Source organism: Euprymna scolopes, chromosome 1 (genome assembly GCF_053919585.1).
Source record: "Euprymna scolopes isolate OS-2025 chromosome 1, ASM5391958v1, whole genome shotgun sequence".
Classification (NCBI taxonomy): Eukaryota; Metazoa; Mollusca; class Cephalopoda; order Sepiida; family Sepiolidae; genus Euprymna; species Euprymna scolopes.
The window spans coordinates 155,578,574-155,605,130 of NC_136482.1; the positions used below are offsets into that span (position 1 = coordinate 155,578,574).

Here is a 26,557-nt window from a genome sequence, read left to right on the forward strand (position 1 = left end):
TAATTAAATCTAAAGAAATTTCATTAAATTGTTGGTTGTACTTGCCTTCAATTTTCTTCTTTTTTTTTTTTGCATCGTTGTATTTAATGGTTTTATATAAAAACAGATGACACTATTTTGTGATCTTGATATTATTCGTAGTGTAGAAAATGGACCTTGGGTTTACTTTCCTTATTTTGTCCTTTAGTCCTCACATTCCATGAGTGATGTTTCTAACAAAAGAGGAAGAATTGCTGTTTTCTGGGTCAGAATATATCCATATAATATTTATCATTTTCTAATTTTTGACCTTGAAGTGATGATTTTTTTTTTTTTTTTTTTTTTTTTTTTTTTTTTTTTAGCTTCTTACATCAAGTAGCTTAATGCTTTGTTTGGAGAAATTTCCATTTAAAAAAAAAATTAAATGAATGAACGAAAATCACAGCATGTCCATTATTATTTGAACAAGAGAATTTTTGTTTACAAAATTATTGTGAAAGAAATTTTTTTTTTTTTTATTATTTAGTTCTTTTTTTTTTCTGCTTTAAGATATTTTGGTGACGACACCTCAACGATTGGTGTTTTTACTGTCACAAGAACCGGCTGTCTTAACGTTGAGCACGTAAGTTGAATCTTCTGATTTCTAATTGCATTAATTGTTGGAATATTTTTGGTCTACTGTATGTTTCACTATAAATTTGTATGATAGGAACTGACCAATTAGACGCCAGAACAGACCAAATCTTGTTGAATTCTTCAATACCGTCCCATGTCAAAACAAGAAGACCACTACATTTCTGTTGATGGTAACTGGATCAACTATTTCCATGGAAACGCTTCTCTAACCGGATTTATGTACCATTCTGTTTTACTTGGCACTACATTTTTCTATTTTTACAATAACTTTAAACTCTAGATTGTTTCCTACAAAAAAAGACGTTGATAGTCTCTCTCTACTCTATCATTATTTTCATCGTCGGTGCTCGATTGTAAATCATTTACAGCAAGAACTAGTCTAACTACAACTGCTGCAAAGAACTTTCCTTTCTTCTCTTCCATAACCTTTTTTTTTTTTTTTTTTGTTTGAAACTAAATTTTTCCATTTTTACAATAACTTAAGAGATCGCTATTTTCATTGTAGGTGCTCCACTGAACTAAAATGTCTGATTTGCTCTATAAATCTTTTGCAGCAGGAACTAATCTACCTACAGATGCTACAATCAGCTTTCCTTTTTTTTTCCCTTCCCTGACCAGAATTTCTTTACACGAACTCTCCATCAGTCGAACATGTTACCATAGGACTGTTTCTCTGATGGCTACACCATGGTTGTCATCAAGTATAGTGTCAATAGATACTTGTCGAGTTGTTCTTTTAAATGATCAAATTTTTGCATCAGTCGTTTCTAAATTTCTCATAGTATGTATTGTTATCCGACCAAAGATCCTGTTAACCTTTTTCATCAGGTAGATTTTTTTTTTTTTTTTTTTACAGTGAAGTCGCCACTTAAAGGCCACTCAAGGATAAGGTTTAATGAATGTAAGGTGGTAGTGTAGTAATCGTTCATGGTGTACATTGAGTAAAATTTGATTTAAGGAGACAGCTTAACAAGAACTTGTTTACATTGAACTTGAAGGCTACCATATTGTAATTGACCTGTAAGCAGGCCAGTAGAACAGTGTTCCACAAGGTGGCAGTTCTAGGAAAGAAGCTTTGTTTATGGAATCTGCATTTAGATTTAGGCATAGATAAATCCAATGTCTTCATTCAGTCTTGAAAGACAAAGGATACCCCCTGTATGGGCAGCTGCGCATGTAATTGTGAGGCAAGGGTTGCCACACCTCTCCTAAATCGGCATTGTTTGAGTCCAGTGGCAAGGAGAAGTCCAGGATAACTGGAAACAATGGTGAGATAAGCATAGAGCACATACAGCACCTGGAAGTCCCAAATGGTTACTCATTTAGTACTGACCAGGTTCAATGTTGCTTAACTTTGGTGATCCAGCAGGAACCGGTGTGTCAACGTGATTATGCTGTATATGCACAGACAGCATGCAGGAAATTGTTGGTAGTGGTTGTAGCTAGTTGAGTGTTTTTTTTTTTGTGAAAGTTTGGCAAGGGGGGAACCATAGATTGGAGCTCAGTCAAGCAATTGTCATGAGAATAACAATAGAGTAGAGACAGGCTTGCAATGTCTCTTCTGTGAGAAAAAGGTTGCAGGGAAGAAAAAAGGCATCACCTACTTGATTTCAAAGCCGGTTTTGAACTCTATCAAAGCAGGATAGGGAGCCCCGAGCAGCTCCTGTCCAGATGTGGCAACAGTACTCCATTTTAGAACGTACTTGGCTCTTATACAGACAGGATTGCATCGGCATGGAGATACCTACTAAACCGATAGAATGATCCAACCATTTTTTTTTTTTTTTTTTTTTTAGCAATTTTGACAACAGATTTGATGTATGTGTTCCATTTCAGATCAGGAGTGAAAATCAGTCCCAGAAGCTTTTCAAGATGAGATCCATTTATTTCAATTGGGGCCGGGGGATGGGGGGTCATGAAATGGCAGCTTATAAGTACTAATCTAGCATTTGTATTTAAGAATTGTCTGATTTTTTTTCATGTTTTTGTTCCAGCTTGTTTAACTCGGTGTAGTGATCTTCATGAATCCATTGTTTTCATACCACCTTACAATAAAATGCCCTTAAAGGTGGAGGCAATTCCTGGGTGAATGGATGGTATCATGAAAATAAAAAAGGTGTTATGCAACTCTCGAAAAGGATGAGATAATGCGTGGAAAGATTGAATCATGACAATAGAATAGATATCTTTCCATGTAAAAATGAGAAGACCAGTACGTTTCTCCTAATGGTAACTGGTTTAAATCTTTGCAAAGCTTCTCTGCTGCCGTTCCTTTTTTGCTTGGGACAATGTTCTTTATTTCAAGAATGACTTTACATTCAATATTGTTCCTCGGACAAGATTGATTTATATTTATGAAGATGGAGTAACCTGTAAAGTTTTACAAAGGTAGTCGTTGAAAAATTAGAGAAACAAAAAAGTAATGAAGTCTTAAAACTTTAAAAAAAACTGTGATTGGTTTAATGGAAGCCATCATGTACTCCTGTGGCAGGAAGACGTGAGACAAGGTAAAAAAAGTGGGATTTGAAAAGCCAGCCAGTCCCCCTCCCCTTCCAGAAGAAGAGTACTTTGACCGGCAAAAAATGGCTGAGTAACTCCATCGGCATTCCCCAATAGGGACGCCTCAGGCCATCAGCATTAAACTAACCTTTCTAAGTCTGTTAATTTATTTGGAACTGGTTTTCACCTGTCTGTATGAACAATAATTTTGCCAGATCTGAAAGTTGCCTGTACTTAAGAAAGTTAACAAAATATTCTGCAAGGTTAAAAACTGTCATATAATATGATGTAATATGTCATGATATTAATGTTCATATTAAATATGTCATGATATTAATGTTCATATTAAATATAATGTCATGATATTAAGTTTCATATTAAATGTCATGATATTAATGTTGATATCGAAACAATATAGAAGTAGTTTTCTTTTCTATTTCCTTTGTTTTTGAAAGTGCCTTTTGGTGTTTTTGGTTTAGACTGAAATATTCAGAATTAAAATGGACAAAAAAAAAATAATTTTTTTAGTTGAAACAAATTCAAATTTATTTACATTTTGTTTTCTTTTGCTCTTTTTTTTTTTTTTATTTCTTCAGTGTTGAGTGGTTGGTAATTGATGAATCCGATAAATTGTTTGAAGATGGAAAAAACGGATTCCGTGATCAGGTAAATATGGATGAGACATGATGTACTGACTGACCTAAATTGATTTTGTAACGATGACTAAGTTTGAATTTGTTACACAAATCAAATGGGGTTTGCAATTATAACACTTGTTTTTCAATCAAGAGTTGGTCCTTTCATTTTGAATGATGTCTGAAGATATTGGCTTCCTAACATTGAAGCTTTTTGTTTTACTACTTCCTTTTGCAAAACTTAATTATGTTCTGCAAAACCAAAAACAAAAGCAACAACCCACCTTTTCCCCCTTTTCCTTCTTCCATTTCCCATTTTCTCTTTGTATCTCCCCCCTACTTCCTAACTAGTTTCTTAACTTAAAATGTACCAAACATTAATACTTTCCCTCTCCCATTGCAAAACTCATGTTCTGCAGGGCAGGAAACAAAAACGATAAAATCCACTATAAAATAACCAAATGAAACACTACAAACTAGCAATTGAGGATACAAAGAGCTTGAAGAATAAAAACCTACAAAATAACTGGATGCAACATGAATACTATTTCCAAAATAACTGGATTTGGCATTAAATAACCTAAAAACAAAGCTACCAAACCAATCATTTTGAATGAATGCCACTTTTTTTTTTTCTCTCTCTCTCTCTCTTCAAGGGACCGACCTGTCGCGATTAATACCACCAATAAATGAAGAGAAACAAGCCATGCATGTGTGGTTCCCTTCTGGTGCTGCATGCGAGATGACACCACAAAAAAATAGTGAAAAAATGATGACAGTGTGAAGGGCCAACATTGCCTTCACATTTTCGCCAAGTTTCAGTAAAATGTAATCGATGCGGCAAAATTTATGGGGTAAAAAGTTTCATTTGTTGCAATTTTGGGGCATTTGAGCTCCTGGGAATGCCGAATCCCAGTAAAAATGGACAAACGGTGCAGTTTCATGCCTTAAGACATGTATATTTGAATTCAGCACCACGGAAAACCACTATATAGACATACATATCAAGTTTTGAGTAATATGAAAAAAGAGCTCCAAAAAGGCATTTTTTTTTTGTTTTTTTTTTTTGTTTTTTTTCTAGCCCTAAAAGTCCCAGAGGGATGCAAACCAGAATCTTGCCAGGGACACCCATACTGAATTTACATTAAGAAGAATGGGCTCCACATTTTGGGCAAGTTTCAGGAAAATCTAATGGATGGACCAAACGCTATGGGGCAAAAAGTGTCATTTTGGGGCATTTTTGACCTCTTTTGAACCCCTGGGGATGCCGAATCCCAGTGTAAATGGATAACAGTGCAGTTTTAGGCCTTAACACATGTATATTTGAGTTGACCACCGTGAAAAACCACTATATAGTTAGACATATAAAGTTTTTGTTGATAAATATGAAAAAAAGAGTCATAAAAAGGGGCGTTTTTAGCACTAAAAGTCCCCAGGGATGCGAACCAGAATTTTGCCAGGATCACCCATACTGGATTTATATTAAGAACAAATGGTTCCACATTTTGGCCAAGTTTCAGAAAAATCTAATCAATGGATCAAAGGTTATGGGGCAAAACATGTTATTTTAGGGCATTTTTGACCTCTTTCTTGAGCCCATGAGGATGCAACAGGAATTTGCACATCTATTTAATGAAATACAATATGGGGCAAAATAACAGGAAAAACTAATGGACGATTATCTGGCAATCATCCGGAATAATAGACGTATGGATGCCACTGAAAACATAGGTCCCTCTCCGATAGATCAGAGGATCAAAAAACACTATTGTTTGAAAAAGTTATCTTAACAACAAAGTCTCAAAAAAAATTTTTTAATCATTTAATAAAACAAATTATATATATATTTTTTTTTTTTAATTTTCAAATTAAACTTATGAAATAATGTTTTCAAAGATTTGACCATGTTTCTCTATTCAAGATTTGCACGAACTATGCAACGCACATTGATTCAAACTTTACAGTAGCCGTCAGTAACATTGGACATATACCTTTTCTCTCTCTACAAGGGGCTGACCCCTCAAGGTTAACAAAATGAAGAGAAAAAATATTTTAAAAACTTTCTTTTAAAAACTTAATGAAAGTTTCAGGAAAAATTATATAACATTATTTCGGATATTCTTATAGTTTAGATCAGGGTTTCCCAATGGGATCCGTACCGCCCACCAGGAGTGCGTTATGAGACTTAACTTGAACAATGGTCAAATTTATCGTATAGGAGATTCTTGAGGGGGTGGTGAATGACTGAGAGCTCCTAGTAAGATTACTAGGTGTTTCTCAAACCATTTTCTTTGGGATTCACAATTCGTGTGGAAATTGATTGTATCACACTTATTTTTAATTGGAAAAATTAATTCAAGAATCATAACTCTGTAATGTTGACAAAGCGTCTTAAGTGTTTCCTGAATCTGATTGATTTCTGATTCATATTTTCAACAAGTCTTTTTCGTCAATCCAATGGAATGGAAACTGAATAGATGTAGTGAAACGTGGTGATCTAAGACTTTTTCTATCAATTATGGAACCAAATATTCCAAAACTTGTTGCCGATCAACAACAATCTGCACATTGATCGGTGATTTCTGTTATTATTATTCTCTTTTTTTATACATAGAAGTCACCATTTATCAAGGTCTGGAGGCCACTCAGGGATAAGGGTTATTGCGTGTACAGTAATCAATGGGATAATATCGTAGTAATCGTTAGTAATGGAGATTTTATAAAGTGGATTACTTAAGGGGGCGATTTATCAGGAATTTGTTTATGTTGGACTTGAAAACATCCAGGTTGTAGTCAGGTGGGAAACAGGCAAACGGAAGAGAGTTCCACAGGTGTGCACTTCTAAGAAAGAAGCTAGTTGTTACTTTTCCCATTCGATTGACAGAGTAGAATTTTGTTGAATAAACTGTAGGAATATTAAATTATTTATTTTCACTTTAATTATGTACTACCACTAACCTTATTATGTAAGTGTGCATGAAAAAAGGGGGTAGTAGTAGTAGGTATCTGGGTGTTCGAGGGGGGGGGAAGGTTGGGAAACCCTGGTTTAGATGAATAGCATACGTTATGATAAAATATTTGTTTGCTGAGGAAAAGGTTGAGAAAACAGCTTTACCCTTAAGCACAAGTGAGACAGATAACAACATGCGTTCCCTTTCAAGAGAAGTTATTTATCTCCCTCTCATGGCAGGATGATGTGACACAAGGGTCGAAAAATGGGATTTGAAAAGTTGGTTATAGTCGGCTAACATACTTCCTTCCAGCATAGGCGCTACCGGAAGTGGTGACAAGGCAAAGCAGTTCCTTCGCTTTTTTTTTTTTTTCCACTCCTGCTTATATTTCTCCTGTACATGTACTCGTTTATATTTTTTTTTTTATTCAATTTTTTCAAATTCAACCCTTTTCTGGTTAAGTGAACGCCATTACTGGATCTGAAAAGAAATGCAAAAAAAAATCAAAAGCCTTACAAAAACTTAATGCATTTCGCTTTAAAATGTCACCATTTTCATCTATCATTCATATTTAAGCGGATATGAGGACTTGAAATGTGACCAAGACTTTTGGAACATGCTGTATTTTGTAAAATAAGGAAATGTTGTTTTTGTTGAACTTCTATTTGTGATTTTTTTTTTTTGTAAAAGGTGCTGAAGAAAAGACATATTGGAATTAATAAAAAAAAAAATAATAAAGAAAATTCTTGGTTGTCTCAAATGATCGTACATCTAAGCCTAATTGTTGATCTGGAATTCTAGAAAATGAAATAAATGATGGAAATTTATTTATCTGAACTTTCTCTCTCCCTCTCTCAACTTTATGAAAATAATTGAAATAATCGTTATTTTTGTTGTATTTGATGTTACATTTTGTTTCCTTGTTTCTTTTCAGCTTGGAACGATCTACAAGGCTTGCGATTCTCCAAATATACGAAGGGCTATGTTTAGTGCAACGTTTGCTTATGATGTTGAACAATGGTGTAAACTCAATCTTGATAACGTTGTTCAGGTTTACATTGGTGGAAAGTGAGTGCATCTTTCTTTTTCTTTATTTTTCTTTATTTTTTTTTTTATCAATTCCATTGTGCAAAATGATTGGAATAGGGATGTTCTGGTTGTTGGGACCCAAGTTTGATCTCCACCCAACATTTCATCTTGTAATAGTTCATAAAAGACTACTAGTTTAATAATGGGAATAATTTACATGGGTAAACTAAAAAATACTTTTCGAAAAGGAAGTCTTTGAGCTTTTGGTGCTTATCTAGAATTAGACCTATTTTTAGAACCAAAATACAGAAAAATCTTTAAAAAAAAAAAAAACTTTGATGTACATATCTGCCATGGAATGATGTCGTATTATTCCCAAAACCATGTAAATTGATCAAGTATTTTTTTTATTTATTTTTTTTTTTTTTAACTAAAATAATCAAATTTTATGACAAAATGAGGATATAGAGTTTTGATCCGCCATGTTTTATAAATGGGGGAGAGCAAGAACTCACTTTGAACTATATTGAGATCAAAATCTGCCTTGTAATGGATACAATTTACTATTAAAATCGCTAACAATTGTAAAGAAGAATGTTTTTCTATAAAAAAAATACTTGATCAATTTATGAGTTTTGGAATATGACATCTTCATTCCATGACGGATACATACAGCATAAAGCTGTTTCTTCAATTTAGTTTTCTTTTTTTAAATGAGTTTAATTATAATTAATCACTATTTTTTTTTTATCAATTTCAACATCTATTTTACTCTTTTTTTTTACTTTTAACACTTTTTATTTCTCTGCATTTTTATTTATTTAGTTTTTTTGACCACAATTAATAAATCGCTCCAGTATAACCAGACTGAAACAAATGTAGCTCTCCCTTCAGTGATGGGCTCAGCAGGAAGGCATTCTATCTGATGTCATTCAACTCCTAATCTACCAAAACATAAACAAAATATGTATTTTAAATGTTTCAGAGTAACATTTTCTTTTTCCATTAAAAATCAAAAATAATTGATATTTAACTTCTACAAAAAATAAATATGCTGCTTCAATTTGATAAAGTTGCAAGTTTATTTTTGCTTGTTTTTTTTTTTTTCTCTTTAATAAAAAAAATTCTTTTTTCTTTCATTTCTTGTCTCCCCTCAAAGGAACATGGCTACAACTACAATTGATCAACAATTATTATTTGCTGGCACAGAAAGTGGAAAACTGTTTGCTATGCGAGAAATCATCCAAAAGGTATGACTATAAGCTATGTGTTTAAATGATGATTTGTGACAGCTATATTTTTTTCTTGAAAATTAAAAAAAAAAATGGTTTTCTTTTCTATAATTTTTTTTTTCCCCCGCTAAAAATGTATGTATGTTGTAAAAAAAAAAAAAAGCATGTTGCATGAATTGATATTTATTTTAAAAAATAAATTAATACAAGATTATATATTTCCTTTTTCCTTACTACTCTTTAGTTTTGAATGTTTTTGTTCATACTCTTTCTAATCTTGAATATTTGGTTTCAATTTAAAAGGGCATCGAACCACCTGTACTGATTTTTGTACAATCCAAAGAACGAGCCAAAGAATTATTTCAAGAACTCATTTTTGATGGTATCAATGTTGATGTTATTCATGCAGGACGAACGCAAATTCAGGTAACTGTTTTTCAATTTTCTAATCCTACCTAAATGTGGGATCTTTTTAGTTCTCCGTATCTACTTTGCTTGTTATAAAAACTAGCAGGACTTGCATCCCGGTGTTGCCCAAGAAAATTGAAGAAATAAATAATCACAACTTCCAAAAATAAATGAAATAGAAATGGAATAATTACTTTTTTAAAATAGGATTTGTAAAAATTTATTGGGACAGGGATACTTTTAATTTCATAATGAAATTAAAGGGGGGGGATACTTGCTTGGTTGCAGTGTGTTTTTTGGAGAGGGGGCTTTGTTTTTAATTTATAATTTAACAAAAGAATAAAATATCTGATTTGTTTACGGATCAACCAAGATGTAATTAAATTAATGTATTTTGGATTATCTGATTTGTTTGCTTGGCTTGTGAGAGTGAGGAGTGGAATAATTTACAATGTACAATATGTACAAAATTTTGAACTAAATCCTTTATTTAATCCACAGGGATTGTTGTGTTGTGGGAGTCTATATAACCTGCGTTGTGTAAATCATATATTTATGAGTTCTATTATTGTCTTAGTGCATAATGGTATGTGAGTGTATGCGTGTATCTATGACCGTCTAGCATTGTGATCATTAGGGCTCTGACAACAGCATATTCTTTTCATTGTTTTGACTCTCAAGTATATATCTGACACGGTTAATCAACCGAGAACCACATCACTCTAGATAAAAGCATATAAGATATCAACGGATACACACTCGAGTCAAAACAATGAAAAGACTATGCTGTTGTCCTAGCTCTAGTGATCATCTAATCTAGAGTTTGTTTATGTATGTACATTTAAGTACAGTTCTTGATGGACCAGTAATATACATAAATCCCTTTACAACAAAAAGGACGAATAACACTTATTTGGGGTTTCAACACCTGGCCAATTGAGAACATATCCGGTCCATCTTTAGTCTTGTTTTGACGGAAAGCGGCAATGAAAATTCTCTCCAAGAATGACAGAGCCTTGGGTTTTATTTTCAGCAACTTTTTATTCCAGAGTGTTTTTTTCCTCTTGGAAAGTTGCAACGCTGATCTTAGATTTTTACTATAGAATACTACATGATAGGCGTTGAACTCCTCGGTCTCCTGGGTGCTTTGAGTCATTCTTACCAGTCAACTCCTCAACTCTCTGTCTGTTTTCTTCAAACTCCAAATACTAACTAATTTCCACGTATCTCAAAAAGACCATCTCGTCTTTTAAATGACGTCATAGTATACGTCACTAAGATAATCACCTGATGCTTTTACATGTCATGATTTCTAAGTTGTCGACTAAATTGTTATAACATTTGGAAGTTAATTTTTAAATTTCCTTAGTAATGTAAATAAATATTTATTCTAAATACTTTTTTATTATTCTACATATTTTAGCTGATAAAACTTCTACCAGCCACCTTTCAGCAAAAGAATAGCATTGCTCTTTCATCAACCACGATTGGTAGAAGTCCTTTTTTTATTATTATTATTACAGATGTTGTGATAACCCACATTTATTTATGAAGGTAATCGAAGATGTTGAAGAGTACTGAATATCTAGAAACTTGTAACCCGGACAAGGGAACACTATAGATTGTTGTCAGTGAGTAATCACTGATTATGACACTGTGTGAAAATATCTAAAAGAATAGTATAATCTTCTTTCATCAGCCATGATTGGTAGACATCCTAAGTAATTCACAATTGCATTTTGAGTGTCACCCACACTGAGGATTGAACTTTCAATCTCCAGAACAGTGTAACTTTACAACTGAATTTTATCAAGTGCTTTATCCACTATGCTCTGGGTCCTTGCAAATTCTTGAGTTGATCAGAAAGGTTCCTAGATTTGACATGATATACTTGAAGAAGGTCGGAAGATACATTGACCAAAACATGAAAATAGCACTCAAGATGAGAACAGTAGTCCAAAGAATTCAAATAATGCAAAGCTATTGTTGTATTTTGAATATAAATTTCGCATCGTAATTTCCCTGTCAGTGCAATAAATGGCCCAACTTTATAAATAACCAATCTTAATTAAGTTGTTTTACTTATTTAACTATCATTTTAATTTTAAATGCCTTTAAATTATTTGCAGATTTATCCAATCCTTTTTGTATTTTCATCTGATCATTGTGTAATTTTAAGGATTCATAAAAATATCTTGTTCATAAATTTTTTTATCAATTTTTTTTTGTTTTTTTAAAGCTTCAAATTTTTGGATTATAATTTTTGGAAGTTTTCTATTTCAGTTTAATAAGACAGTTCCATTGCTTCCTCTTTTTTTTTTTTTTTTTTTCTTTTTTTTTTTTTTCTACTAATATTTCTAAAATAAATCTGGCTTACAAATCTTTTCGAAATTTTCAGCAAGTGTTCATTCTACATTAAATTTAGAAAAATAGCACTTTTCCCCTCTAAAAATTGAACAGGTATTTTTTTAAAATTCCAATTTGAAAAATATTTTTGGTCCCCCGACAAAAGGAGGGTGGGCCTGTAAATTCGCTCGTCTGTTCATCTGTCCGCACTTTTCTCAATAACTACGCCTTGGAATTTTTGGAAATTTTGCACAAACATTAAACATGATACGAGTAAAAAAAGTAACAGAATAGATTTTCCAAGAAAACTCCGGTTGGTCCCCCCCCCCTTCCCCCAGGGGTGCCTTTCAGGTTAAAATAGCTAAAATTGACACTTTTGTGCTTATTAAAAAAAATTGATGTCTTGGATTTTTATAAAATTTTCTGAAAAGTTGTAACTAACTGATTAATTTCTATATAATTTTTTTTGTCTATACTTCACGATAACTCTTGGGTGTGCCCCAGGGGCTCTTTTAGGGCTAATAAAAACACTCCATTTTTGGACTATTTTACCATATTTGTCCCAAATTTTCTGTCTATGTCTATTTAGCAGTTTTGCATGGTGCTGAACTCAAATTTAAATATGTTAAGGCCTTGGAGACTTTTGAGGCTAAATGGGAGGGGTGTGGGGATGATGGACTTTTTTTTTTTTTCGCATGGTGCAGAACTCAAATTTACATATGTTAAGGCCTAAAACTACACTGTTTGTTCATTTTCATCAGGATTTGACATCTTTTGGGGCTAAATGGAGGGGAAGCAAATGCTGAACTTAGTCTTTTTTATGCCTCGTTCACTGTGCCCTCACAGGGAACCATGCATATTTCACTTGTGTTTAATTGGAATCGATCTGAAGATGTTTAAATTTTGTATTTATATATATATATATATATATATATATATATATATATATATGGCAGTTACAAATAAAATAACAGGAAAACTTTATTGATTAATTACTCTTGGTGGCAAAATATTAATGTACACTGAAATTTACAGAAATTAATCCAATAGAAGTTTTTTTTTTTTTTTTTTTTTTTTTTTTTTTTTACAAAGGCATCACCACATTATCAAGGCCCAGAGGCCACTCAAGGATAAGGGTTAAAGAATGTACAGTGAAAATTTGGTAAATTTAATAACTTATATGGAACGGCTCATCAAGAACTTATTTACCTTAGACTTGAACACAACCATATTGTAGTCAGCCGGAAAGCAGGAAAACGGAAGACAATTCCACAGGCGTGCAGTTCTAAGAAAGAAGCTTTGTTCATGGAATCTATGTTTAGGTTTAGGCACAGATAAAGAGTGGGGGAAATTATTGATAGTGTTTACAGCTAGACGAGTGTTTCTTGTGAAAGTTTGGCGAGGCGGGACCATAGATTGAAGCTCAGTTGAACACTTTCCATGAAAATAACGATACATCAGAGACAAACTCGCAACATCTCTTCTGTGAGATAGAGGGTGTAAGGAGGAGAAAAGGACATCTCCTACGAGGCTACGAAGTCTATTTTGAACTCTATCAAGGCAGGACAAGTCCTTTCTAGCAGCTCCTGCCCAGATGTGGCAACAGTATTCCATCCTTGGACGTACCTGGCTCTTATATAGATAGAGAATAGCATCAGCAGTGAGATATCTACTGGATCGATAGAAAGATCCCACCATCTTTCCAGCGGCCTTGGCAACAGATTTGATATACGTGTTCCATTTAAGATCAGGAGTAATGGTCAAGCCCAGAAGCTTGTCAAAACTTGAGGCCTCCTGAAGACGAGAGCCATTCATTTCAATTGATGACAAATGTGGATTAAAATGTTGATGATGTAAAGAGAGAAGCTTGGTTTTAGATGCATTAAAAGTAACCAGCCACTCCTTTCCCCATTGTACTACATGCTCAAGATCAGAGGAGAGAGAATTGGAGAGTACTTGCTCGTTTACTGTCTTAGATGTGGTACCATAAATGGTAGTGTCATCAGCATAAATGTCTACAAATGATGTAAGGATATGATTTGGAAGATCATTAATGTAGATCAGGAAAAGAGTTGGGCCCAGGATGGATCCCTGAGGGACACCGGCATTAATACTGTGAGCTTCTGATTTTTGCCCCTCAACTACTACTCTTATGAACCTATCAGAAAGAAATGATTTAATAATTGAGAAGACTTTTCCAGCTATACCATAGCTAGCGATCTTATGAAGTAAACCTTTATGCCATACCCTATCAAAGGCTTTAGATATGTCAAGAGCAATTGCCCTAGAAAGATTGCCACCGTCGAGAGATTTGCTAATCCTATGCGATATAACTGTAAGGACATCTGCTGTAGATCTAGCAGAACGGAAACCATATTGAGTGTCACTAAGAAGGTTATTTTTGTTGAGATGTTTGATTACTTCTGTATTTAACACAGATTCTAGCAACTTACTCATGACGCACAGGAGACTTATTGGCCTGTACTGAGAGGGGGATGAGCGATCACCTGAATTCTTAAATACAGGGCATACTGATGAGATTTTCCAGGGAGATGGGAAACTATTCTCCTTAAGACAACGTTTAAACAGTTTTGTAAGTATGGGCGCTAGTTCAGGTTGAAGTTTTTTGAGTACTATAATTGGAATACCATCAGGGCCAGTTGCTTTACTGGAATCAAGGTTTTTGATTAGCTTGGCAACATCACGTACAGATATACGTATATCACATAGCGTGTTTTCTGATACAGGAGGAAATATTGGGGGTTGGCGGTCTTGGTCGCAAAGGGTAGAATTAGCTGCAAAGTTCTTGACAAAGAGTTTGACTTTGTCTGATGCTGACGAGATTACCTCAGGTCCATTGATAATAGTTGGGATGGAGCACACGCTTCTGTTCAGGATTCTGTTTGCTATTTGCCAAAACTGGTGGGAACCAAGCCGCTGCTCAGCTACTTTGGACTTAACAGATTGAGCATACAACTCTCTTGCGTTCCTTATTACTTTCTTACAATGGTTGCTGGCAGTCCTGAAAACGGCTTTAGTTTCCATACATCTATTACGTTTGAAGCAGTGGAAAAAGTGATTTCTGTGCGCAATGGCAGCAGCACATTCTGGAGAGAACCATGGCTGGCTGTTAGGTTTTTGCTGAAACTTTTTAGAGGGTATGAAATGGTCAATACCTACAATTAACCATTCAGTTAGGTCTAATACTATAGAGGACACATCCTTTTTAAACATGGAATGCAGAGGTAGATCAGATATAAATGTACGGAAGCTATCCCAGTCAGCCTTAGTGTATCGATATACTGTACGATGAAGAGGTACGTCTGGGGACTTATTACATTTCATTTTTATCTTAATTGATACAACAGAGTGGTCGGAAGATCCAAGAGGCGACAGAACAGAAACTGAACATAGTTCAGGGCAAGTTGTGAGAAAAAGGTCTAGTAGGCTCGCATACTGGCCGTCATTATCGGGCACACGGGTAGGTTCCTGAACAATCTGAGTGAGGTCATAGGCAATGGAGAAATCATGACAGAACCTCCCCTCATCATCGGTCTTGTTTGAGTGGGTCAACCATTTGACGTTGTGAACATTGAAGTCTCCACATACGTGAATGTTAGCTGAAGGATAAGTAGAAAGGACTTGGTCAATTTTCTCAGATATGCTTTGAAAGATAGTAACTCCGCTGTTGTGGGGGCGATAGAGAGTAAATATAAATGCAGTAGTGTGAGCTAAAGCAACCCGGAAGCACATATAGGGTAAGTTAGGATCTTCCCTGGAGATGTCCCTCCCACATGGAAAGCTATCTTTAATATAGGCACATATTCCATGCCCATGGCGATCTTGGGGGTCAGATTTAGAAGTTAAGTTAGAGTATCCTGAAATTTCAAAATCATCTAGGGAAATAGCCTGTCCAATGCCAGTTTCACTTAAAAATAAAAGGTCTGGTTTAGTCTCCTATAATTGGGTTTCAACCTCTGGAAGGTTAGAACGTAGACCCCTGATGTTGGAGAAGGAGACATGGTAGTAGGGGTCTACGTTGGAAGTTGGAGAACCGGGTTTAATCGTGTATTTTTTCTTGAAACTTGTCATGATGAAATTTTGGAATTTGTGGACTAGGTCGACAGATTTACTTAGAGCAGGACAGAGAGGGGAAACTAAGAGAGAAAAAGAAACGAAGAATTTTTTTTTTTTTTTTTTGTACCACATGATAAGGTAAAGCCGTAACAATTACCCACTAGTATGGCATCGAGAGGCCCCACCAGAAGCTACTGCATGGTCCAGATTCCATTCACCAAATGGCAATACAGCAGCCCCAGTACTTTGCACCTGCTGATAGGACAGCCTCCTTAGTGGTTAATCCAAGGTTCGGGTCCCTGACTATCAGGCGGATAACGTCAGCCCAGACAAAACGTTTACCTCCAGCACCCTTACTAGTGACATGGCTACAAGGATAGACATAGAAACAGAAAATTTCCACCAACTCTGCCAACTGTTCGCGCAAAAATACTGCCAACCTAGAAAACAGCTTTTTCTTCTCCCTTTGTCAGAAAAATCACTCATTTAAAAAATGAGGACTGAGGGACAAATAAGAAGAAGCGAGAGTAACAGGAGCTGCCGATAACGCATCCACAATGCGTTTTCTACTCTCCATTAAAAAAAAAAAAAAAATAAATAAATAAATAAATAAATAAAAAATAAAAAATAACTATTAAGTATTGTACTTAATAAAAGTCCAACGGACCTGTTTAAGGGAAAGTATGGTGATAGATTCCCCTCCCACGAACTAAAAATGAGTACAATTAGGTAATCTATTTTTGCAATCAACTCGGTAGATAAATAAACATTTATGGACGAGAGAAAAAAAAAAAAAAAAAAAAAAGAAGCTAGCATTTAATACAACAGAAATACATAAATTAAATACTGAAATAAAATGTAGTTATTAATATTTGAATCTTAAAATAAAAAGTGCAAATTAGTAGAGAAAAAAATCACTTATCACAACAACGCATTCCGTCTCCAAACTAGTGAAGAATTTAACTTTTAATAGCGTTCAGAAGATTTTTTTTTTTTTTTTTGTTTAAATTAACCGTTAAGAGAAAGCGTGATTTTATTCTGAACTTTAACTAATCACGTTTTAAGCAACTTATGATATAAAACAAAATCGGATGGGGGGGGGGGGGTTCTTCCGAAGTTAGTTGGTGACGTTATAAGTAATTGCGAGATAAGATGGGAGCCAGAAATTAGGGGTGGGGGACTGAAAATGATAATATAATGGATTGATTATACAATATTTAAGATCAACTTGGTAGATAAACATTTATGGACGAGAAAAAAAAAAAAAAAAAAAAAAAAAAAGCTAGCATTTAATACAACAGAAATACATAAATTAAATACTGAAATAAAATGTAGTTATTAATATTTGAATCTTAAAATAAAAAGTGCGAATTAGTAGAGAAAAAAATCACTTATCACAACAACGCATTCCGTCTCCAAACTAGTGAAGAATTTAACTTTTAATCAATCAAAAATAAAAAATTAGGTACTTGTAGTTTAATCAAGACCTTCAAAAATGAAAATATTGAAAAAACGTTATATTGTACGTATCCGTTTTGGATTGAAGATTTCCGAAAAAAAATTTCACTTAATTTGATCGAGTAGTGTTTTTTTTTCTTTTTTTTTTACAGTGGAAAAACATGTTTTTATGAAAGCACGTTGAACTCAGCCATTATCGAATTTGTTGAACACGCCACGGGGAGATAACTCCATGTAAAACGCCGGTACTCCTTCCCCATCTTTAATACTAGCTTTTCTTCCTAAAAATCAAACCTTTTTCTCGATATCATAAATTGTTTTTTTCACTGTAAAAAAAAAACAAAAACTACTTGATGAAATTAAGAGAAATTTTTTTTTGAGAACTTCGTTCCATAACGGATACATACAATATAACCTTTTTTCGATATTTTCATTTTTTAATGTTTCGATTAAACTGTACAAGTACCAAAAATTAAACTAGAAATTTTACCAGTTTGCCTGTTTCCCACCTGACTACAACTTGGATGTCTTCAAGTCCAACATAAACAAATTCCTGATGAACTGCCGCCTTAAGTAAGACACTTTATCAAACCTCCAATACTAACGATTACTACAATACTATCCCATTGATTACTGTACACGCAATAACCCTTATCCCCGAGTGGCTTCCGGGCCTTGATAAGTGGTGACTATCATGAAAAAAAAAATACCCCTGAATTATGCCATTTCTTCTTTCCAAGTAAAAACATTTGGTTTATCTCCCCTGAATCAGTCATGGCTCTGCTTTAGGAATTTGAATTTATTAAATAAAATTGAAAAATGCTGGATTAATTTCTCTAAATTTTAATATATATTGATATTTTTACACCAAATAATTCATAAACTTTTCCTGTTATTTTATTTATAACTGCCATATTTCATGTGTGTTTATATACATAAGTACTTTAAATTTAAATAGCAAACTAAACTGTCATCTAAAAATCAAACAAGTTTTTTTTAAATCTGAAAATTTGGTTCTTAATTGATAGTAATTTCACAAATGTTGTAATGGACCTTCGACATAATGTTAATTTTGTAATCGTGATTTGGCACTTATGCAGTTTATGGATTGTGTTGAAATAATAACGTTATTATTCAGAAATGTTAACTATTCTTTTATTTTCATCTAACAATTTAATAAAATACTGTAAAAACTGAATTTAACTTGAAAATCCTTTCTAAAAAAAAAAAAAAAAAAAAAAGCACAGTTTATAAACTGCACAAGTACCATTTAAGTTGAATAAACACGAGTTTTTTATTTATTGCCATTTTGTTTTTCAGCGTGAAAATGTTGTAAAGAGTTTTCGTGAAGGTAAAATCTGGGTGCTTATCTGCACTGAACTCATGGGTCGTGGAATCGATTTCAAAGGCGTCAATTTGGTTATCAACTATGACTTCCCAAACAGTGCCATTAGTTACATTCACAGAATTGGTAAGCAGAAGAAAATTAATTTTTTTTTTTTAATTCAAATTCATTCTTTGTTTATTTGTTGAGTAGGATATGAAAGCTGATTCGATTAATTAGTGTGTAGATTTGTTTTGTGTAGGTTTAATTAAAGTGACATCTTCAAAGTCAAAATGATTTATCTTATTCCATCACATAAGAGCATAATACATTTTGATGACCCTTTTGCTTTAAATTCTCTTGTCTCGGTTGCGCCGACTTTCTAAAATGTAGCTCCTATTATGATTTAGACAAGGGATGGAATATATGCCAGATTGACTGCAATGATAGTGTCGGATTTAGTAAATTTTCAGACTATATCCATAATCTATATCTATATATCTATAAAAGTGAACGTGTCTGTCTGTGTGTCTGTCTGTGTACATTTCCCTACGCAATAACTCTGTCAATTTTTAGTCTATAGACTCGAAATTTGAAATACCGGGTACTGAGATTTGGGAAAATCGATGTGACGGGTGTCAGCCAGAAATTTGGCTGTTAAGGGGTCAAATTTCAACGATTTGACCTTTAAGAACTCTACCAAACTCCTCCGACAATTTTGGGTCTAGACACTTGAAATTTTAGATATAGGTTCCTTGAACATGGATCTAACTTAATAAAGTGATTTGAGCCCGAAACAATAAATTTTAAGGGGTCATAATAGGGGTCAAAGTTTTAAAAAATTAACCATTTTTTTTGTTTTTTTGCTTTTTTTGCACAGCATACACCTCCAAACACCCGAGCAACGCCAGGCACCCCTGCTAGTATATCTATAAAATGAGAATGTGTGAATGTATGTGGGAGGACACTTCTCAACCTATATACTCTATGAATTTTTGATCTATAGACTTGAAATTTGGTATATAGGATATTTAGACACGTGGAAAACTTTTTAATCTGCTAAGGGGTCAAAATTAACAAATTGGTACGTGGGAGTCGTCAAATTTTGAACTGTTTGTCAACTGTTTCATGACTGTGCATGCACGGTTGAGAAACATTACAGCTTCTTTATGCCACGAATAAGATTTTTTGAAAACACTTTGTAAATGTTGTGTCAAGCTGGTATAATGGTTATTGTACTTGACTCCGTCTTTAGGTTTTGGTTTCAATCTCTGCTCGAGTATTTTTTTTTTTTACTTACAAGAAGTGAACTGTTTAGAAAAAGTACCATACTTGCACGCGTGTTTCTTTCCATTTTTTTTTTTTTTTTTTTTTTTTTTTTTAAAGAATTTAACATTGCATTTAATACCTACAGTATTTCTGTTTATAATAAATAAGAAATCTGTATTAACTAAAATATATTTATGCAAATGTTACAACCGGGCAACACTGGGTGGCTTGTTAGTAGATAGTTATTTGAATTAAAACAATATCTAGTTTATTCAGTTTTGTGTGAATGGAGCTGTTAATCTGACTTTATAATTTAATTATTGTTTTATTACAATAGAAAAATGCGAGCATGAAAAGTAATATGGTTAAGCTTAAACATGGAAAAGTAAAAGGACTAATTGTTAAAACTGGAAAAGAAAAGATTTTCTAGTAAAAACATATAATAAATTTATAACTTAAAATATTGCAGCATTAAGAATTGATTATATAAATTGAATTTTAAAAAATCTCAATGCTGCAATATTTTAAGTTATTAATTTATTATATTTTTTACTAGAATATATTGTCTTTTTCTTTTCCAGTTTTAACAACTAGTCCTTTACTTTTTCATGTTTAAGCTTAACCATATTACTTTTCATGCTCACATTTTTCTATTGTAATCCATGATCTTTCCAGACTTCCAGTAAATTTGCTTGTTCTTTGTTTAATTTCAGTCTTATTTTTTTTTTTTTTTGTCCCCATAAAACATAACATACACATATGTAATAACAATGTACGGCACTTGTCTGCTTTCAATACCCCCAATTATCTCCCTTTAATTCTCTCTGTTCCACTTATTACTTCTCTTTTCGCAAGAGCAGTGAATTTGTAGCAACAGTAGTTGTGAAGCGATGTGGTTGCTATGGAAACCAGTCATAAAAAACCGTCACTCACCTTACGTTTTTTTTTACGATTTTGAACACCAGTAAATTCATCATAATTTTGTTTTACTGAACGAAAATTAACAATTCTTTTTTCACAACATAACTGAGAAGGTGATCTATAAACTGTAATAATTGTTTGAAATTTGGTCGAAAAGTGAGCGGTGAAGCTTTAAAACAGTTCTAGATGACTAAAACTGCCACTTAACCATATATTCAGCAGTGTTTGAATGATAATTTTAAACAAATATTTGTTTATTTTCATCAAATGTAATTTGGCTTATAAACATATTTTATACATATTCTACTCATAAGCAATAATAATTAAAATAAAATATCAAGAAAGGGTATGGAATCATAGTTTTCTTTTTTTTTTCTTTTTTTTTTTTTTTTAGGGTAAATTTGATGGTGTGCTCCGTTTTATTTAGTCTTTCAGTCTTTCTTGGAGGTTTTTGGACAGAAAATTAAAATGTCATCTATATCTATAGACTGACACATTTTTACATAGTCATATAATTGCTATTTTTAGCTCTTCTACTAAATGGGGCAGGCGTATTATTTCTCAATCCATTTTGAGGGTTATTCACTGGACAAAGTAGGGGAGTGTAGAGTGGTAGCCCTAGATATATCTAAGGCTTTTGACAGTGTATGGCACGATGGTCTTCTCAGGAAAATCAGATCATATGGTATCACTGGAAGAATATATAACGTAATTAAATTCTTAAGAGAAGAATCCAGATTGTCCTCAACAGCTGTACATTTAAACAATATGATATAAATGCGGGAGTACCTCAGGGGTCTATCTTTGGACCTTTATTATTCCTAATATTCATAAATGACCTCCTTGATAAAATTGTCTCTGAGATGGGTATATTTGCTGATGACACCACACTCTATAACAGGTACAAGGGGAAAACAAATGAACACATATCTAAATAAATGGCAGAAACACTAGAGGATGACCTCCAATCTGTAGTAGAATGGGGACAAAAATGGATGGTCACATTTAATGCTGCCAAGACTAAGCTTGTTTCCTTCAATAATTATAAGAAACCTTCTCTACCACTAATAGCAATGGCCAAAAACACATTACCTGAAAGTACTTTTTAAACCTCTCGGCCTAATGTTCACAGGGAACAGATACATTGAGAGCATTGCCAAGGCTGCTGTGAAGAAGGTGAGCTCTCTCTACTGTGCTAGAAAGCTACTTATCCCTAAAAGTATCCTGTACCTCTACAAGGCCACCTTTCGCTCATGTATGGAGTACTGCTGTTACATTTGGGCTGGTGCATCTGCTGCCAGTCTCTCACTCCTTGACAGGGTTCAAAAGAGATTCGCCAACGTGATAGGTCCTGAACTATCATCTAAGCTTCAACCTCTGTCCCATCGACGAAATGTTGCCTCCCTCTGCCTGTTCTACAAGTATTTTAATGGTGAATGCTCTGACAAACTACAAGCACTTGTACCTCCTCAACGTAAATACCCCTGACAAACCCGACAAGCAGCTAAATCCCACTCCTACACAGAGATCTTAGGTGTAAGAAAACCTTCTACTCGAATAGTTTCTTCCCCAGAACTGCTAGACTTTGGAACTCCCTTTTGGAATTCTGCTTTCCTAACTGTACTGACATGCAGAAGTTCAAATATAATGTGAACAGACATCTTGCTGCTTATCTCCCTTCATAATGTCCTTGCAACTTATATTCCCGATAGTAGCCTTCTACTTCAAAATGTCACTGTGCCTTATTTGGGGTGAAAATTAAATAATAATAGTAATAAAAAAAAATAGTTAGTCGAAACTTTCTATCTGGTAATATGTCATTTTTGATGAATTCAGTCCAAGGTAAAATTGGGATAATGTAAAGACTGTATGTGTGAAGTATTGGATCATTTTATTCTAAATGTTACTGATCTTACTTAATCCTGTAGGACTGGTTGAGTAATCTGTAACTAAACTGGTTCTCCTCATCAGTTATGCAGCAAGATTATAAATAATATCTGTTAACAGGCAGATGAGTGCTCTTGCAAGACCATGGCACACTAGTTCATACTCTTATTTTATAAGTACATTGAAGATTTATTTATTTATCTGCAGACTGTTATTCTCATTTTTATAGTTGTTATTTCACTACGTTTTCGCCAACTAATCCTCTGGTCTTCTTCAGGTAATTGTTACTTAATATCATTAAATTATTATTTATTAAAAAATAATCTATACATCTATAAAAGTGAAATTGTCTGTGTGTGTGTGTGTGTGTCTGTACATTTCCCTACCAAATAACTCTGTCAATTTTCGGTCTAGAGACTCGAGATTTGACATAAGGAGTACTGAGATTTGGGAAAAAAATTTTAATCAGTTTTCGGACAGATATTTGGCTGTAAAGGGGTTAAAGTTCAACGATTTGACCTTTGAAGATTCTACCAAACTCCTCTGCCAATTTTGGGTCTAAACACTTGAAATCTTAAATGTAGGTTACTTGGATATGGATCAAACTTTTTAATTTGATTTGAGCCCAAAAAAAATAAATGTTAAGGGGGTTAAAATTGAGGTTAAAGTTAAAAATTTGACCTCTGCTGTCTCAACCAAATTACTCAGCCAATTTTTGGTCTAAACATTTGAAATTTTACATAAAGTGTATTCAGACATAGGGCAAGCTTTTAATCAGTTTGGGTCGAAAATTTGAGCTGCCAAGAGGTCAAAGTTCAAAAGATTTGACCTTTGCAGTGTCTAGCAAACAACTCAGCCAATTTTGGATCTAAACACTTGAAATTTATACATAACGGTTATTCAGGCATGCGGCAAGCATTTTAATCAGTTTTGGGGCGAAAATTTGGCTGCCAAATGGTCAAAGTTGAAAGAGTTGACCTTTGCAAATTCTACCAAATTCCGCCGCCAATTTTTTATCTAAAGACTTCAAATTTTAGATGTAGGTAACTTGGACATGGGTAAAACTTTGTATTTTGATTTGAGACCAAAATAATAAATGTTAAGGGGTCAAAATTGGGATCAAAGTTAAAAAAAATTGACCTCTGCAGTCTCTACGAAATTACTCAGACAAATTTTGGTCTAAGCATTTGAAATCTTACATAAAGTGTATTCACACATGGGGCAAGTTATGAACAGTACATAGGGCCCAAGCAAAGCCGGGCTGAACTGCTAGTATATGATACATTGAAGACTTTGTATCTATATAATTTTGATATTGAGTCATTAAATTGCCACCCCCTCACTCTCAGATTAAGGTGCTAGTTAATAACCAGATTGCAAATTATTAAAATACATAACAGTTTGAAACATTTTATTATATTTCTATTTTCTCTTTCTTCAAGAGAAAAAAAATTTACTCTTTTAATGGTTTAATTTGAAAATCATCAAATACAAACCTTCTCACTGAATTTTAAAAAATATTTTATTTTATTACTTTTATAATTTGGATTCCATGTTTTTCTTCAGGTCGGACAGGTCGTGCGGGAAGACCAGGTAAAGCAATAACATTCTTTGTAGAAGATGATGTGAATTATTTACGAAGGTAAGTGCGTTTTCTTTACTTCCTACTCACATGTCTACAATCGACTCCTCCAATTTTTCAACTTCCTGATATATTTAAGGAATGAACTGACCTGCCATTTTTTATTTTTATGTTAAGTCATTCATGTATGAATTAGTTGAAATACTAATTCAAGAACACAGATATTGAGACATTGGGCCAATCAATAAATGCAAAATATTTCAAATCAATCAGAACGTCATTGCATACTGAATTTAATTTATTGACTAAAACTGAAATATTTGCCCTCGTTTATTTTTTAAATCATGTGATAAGTGAGTCGCTATTAAAGAATTTTATTTAAATTTACCTATTTGGTTTTATTTATATACTAGACTACCCGTGACCCGTTGGGTCAGTATGTTATATTAGCTATGGAATTCATGTATGAGCGTGACACTTGTGACGTAAAGAAAATAGTTTTTTTTTTTTTTTTTTTTTTTTTTTTGACATAACAGAAACATTTCTATGAAAGTATATTAAAATGAAAAATCACGGACGGATCACTCAAACATGAAAAAAAAAATCCTCCCTATTCATGTAAAGTTACCTATTCCGAATAATCGCTCAAAAATCGAAAATTAAACATGATTTTCCTACGAATCGAACGCTGACGAAAGTAATTTAGCAACAAAAATGCACATGAACCTACCGATGAGAAATATAAGAATGAAAACCCCATATTGAGATCCTTCAACTAAGTTATAGAAACTTAAATTCTAAAAAAAAATAATTAATAAAACCTGAAGCAAAAAAATAAAACCTAAATAAATAAAATAAAATAAAACTAATATTGAAACAGATTAGTAAATGTGTCAACAAATTCACTGTTCTCACACAACTATTTTGTATCTAGAAATGTAAACAAAAAATTAAAAAAAGGAAGGAAGGAAAAGTGACAGATAGTAGTAGTAGTAGTAGTAGTAGTCTTGACTTTACTACAATGTTTCTTATGTTTGTTCACGGGTTAAAGTTGTTTAGTTGTAAGAAAATAGCGACAGTATAGTTGAAAAAAGAATAGTTGCAAAACACCCCCACTCTTCCCATGGTAAATAATAATTTCAAAATAATAACGTTAATATTTCAGTGCGCAGGTCAAAATCTGCAAAAGAAGCAATCTGTGTTTATTTGTTTATGTTGTTATGGGTTAATGTTTATGCGTGCATGCGCAACCAGATGTCATAAACCAGAAAGTGGGTTACATCACTTGTTACAAGGTCATTTGAGTTTTATAATTATATAGATTTTACAGAAAATTATCGTAATTTTAATAATAAATTAATTAAATTTATTAGTTAAATTTTAATAATAAATTATCGTAATTTTGGTAATAAATAAAATTCATTGTTTACTCATATTTTCATTGTGTCTTTAGAAGATTATTTTCCTTTCTAATATTAAGATATGTAGTTTTGTTGTTCAGTTCATTGACTATGAATAGTAAAATAATTTTGTTTATTACAAAATTTCTATTGATAATTATCCATAATATTTGATATGCACAAATGGTTTTGCATGATAGGTAAGCATATCAAATAGTTTTCATGTTATTTTATTTTGAACTGCCATATTTGACTTGTGTATTAATCAAAACAACCACCAAAAATCTTTTATTTTTGCAATAGCGTAACAAGGAAGATAACTCTTAATTATTTCTTTTTTTTTTTTGTTTCTTTGTTTAGTACTTCAATAAATTTGTTTGAAAAAATTTTAAAATGTATATAAAATTGCTGAAAGGAAAATCCTTAATAAATCTCTATTTATGCACCTCCAGGAAACTCCCAAGGATTGTGGTATATGTGCGTATATCGAGAAACAATGATAATTAGTTTTTATACCTTGATTTAGGACGGACATTCTTGAAAACTGACCTAGATGACATATCAGTACTTGTACAATTTAATCCAGACATTAAAAAATGAAAATATTGAGAAAAAAAAAGTTTAAATTGTACGTATCTGTTATGGAATGAAGTTCTCCAAAAAAAAATTTCACTTAATTTCATCAAGTAGTTTTTTTTTTTTTTTTTTTTTTTTTTTTACAGCGAAAAACAATTTGTCATGATATCGTGCAAAAGGTTTGATTTTTAGGAAGAAAAGCTAGTAATAAAGATGGGGAGTGAGTGTCGGCGCTTTAATTGGAGTTAAACAAAAAAAATTTTTAAATCCAAGATGTCTACCTTCAACGCGCTCTCATAAAAACGCGTTTTTCCGCTGTAAAAAAAAAAATTTAAAAAAAAAAAAAAA

At 33.1% G+C, this 26,557-nt stretch overlaps 1 protein-coding gene across 1 annotated transcript in view; it reads left to right on the forward strand.

The window, feature by feature from the left end:
* Positions 1–26,557, forward strand: part of LOC145276785 (putative ATP-dependent RNA helicase DDX52) — a 48,043-nt gene that overhangs the window by 16,762 nt on the left and 4,724 nt on the right. The window contains exons 7-13 of the mRNA XM_080128088.1: positions 529–601; positions 3,711–3,780; positions 7,635–7,768; positions 8,889–8,979; positions 9,265–9,387; positions 18,571–18,721; positions 24,218–24,293. Coding sequence (XP_079984214.1) covers positions 529–601; positions 3,711–3,780; positions 7,635–7,768; positions 8,889–8,979; positions 9,265–9,387; positions 18,571–18,721; positions 24,218–24,293 — 718 coding nt within the window. The remainder of the gene's footprint in view (positions 1–528; positions 602–3,710; positions 3,781–7,634; positions 7,769–8,888; positions 8,980–9,264; positions 9,388–18,570; positions 18,722–24,217; positions 24,294–26,557) is intronic.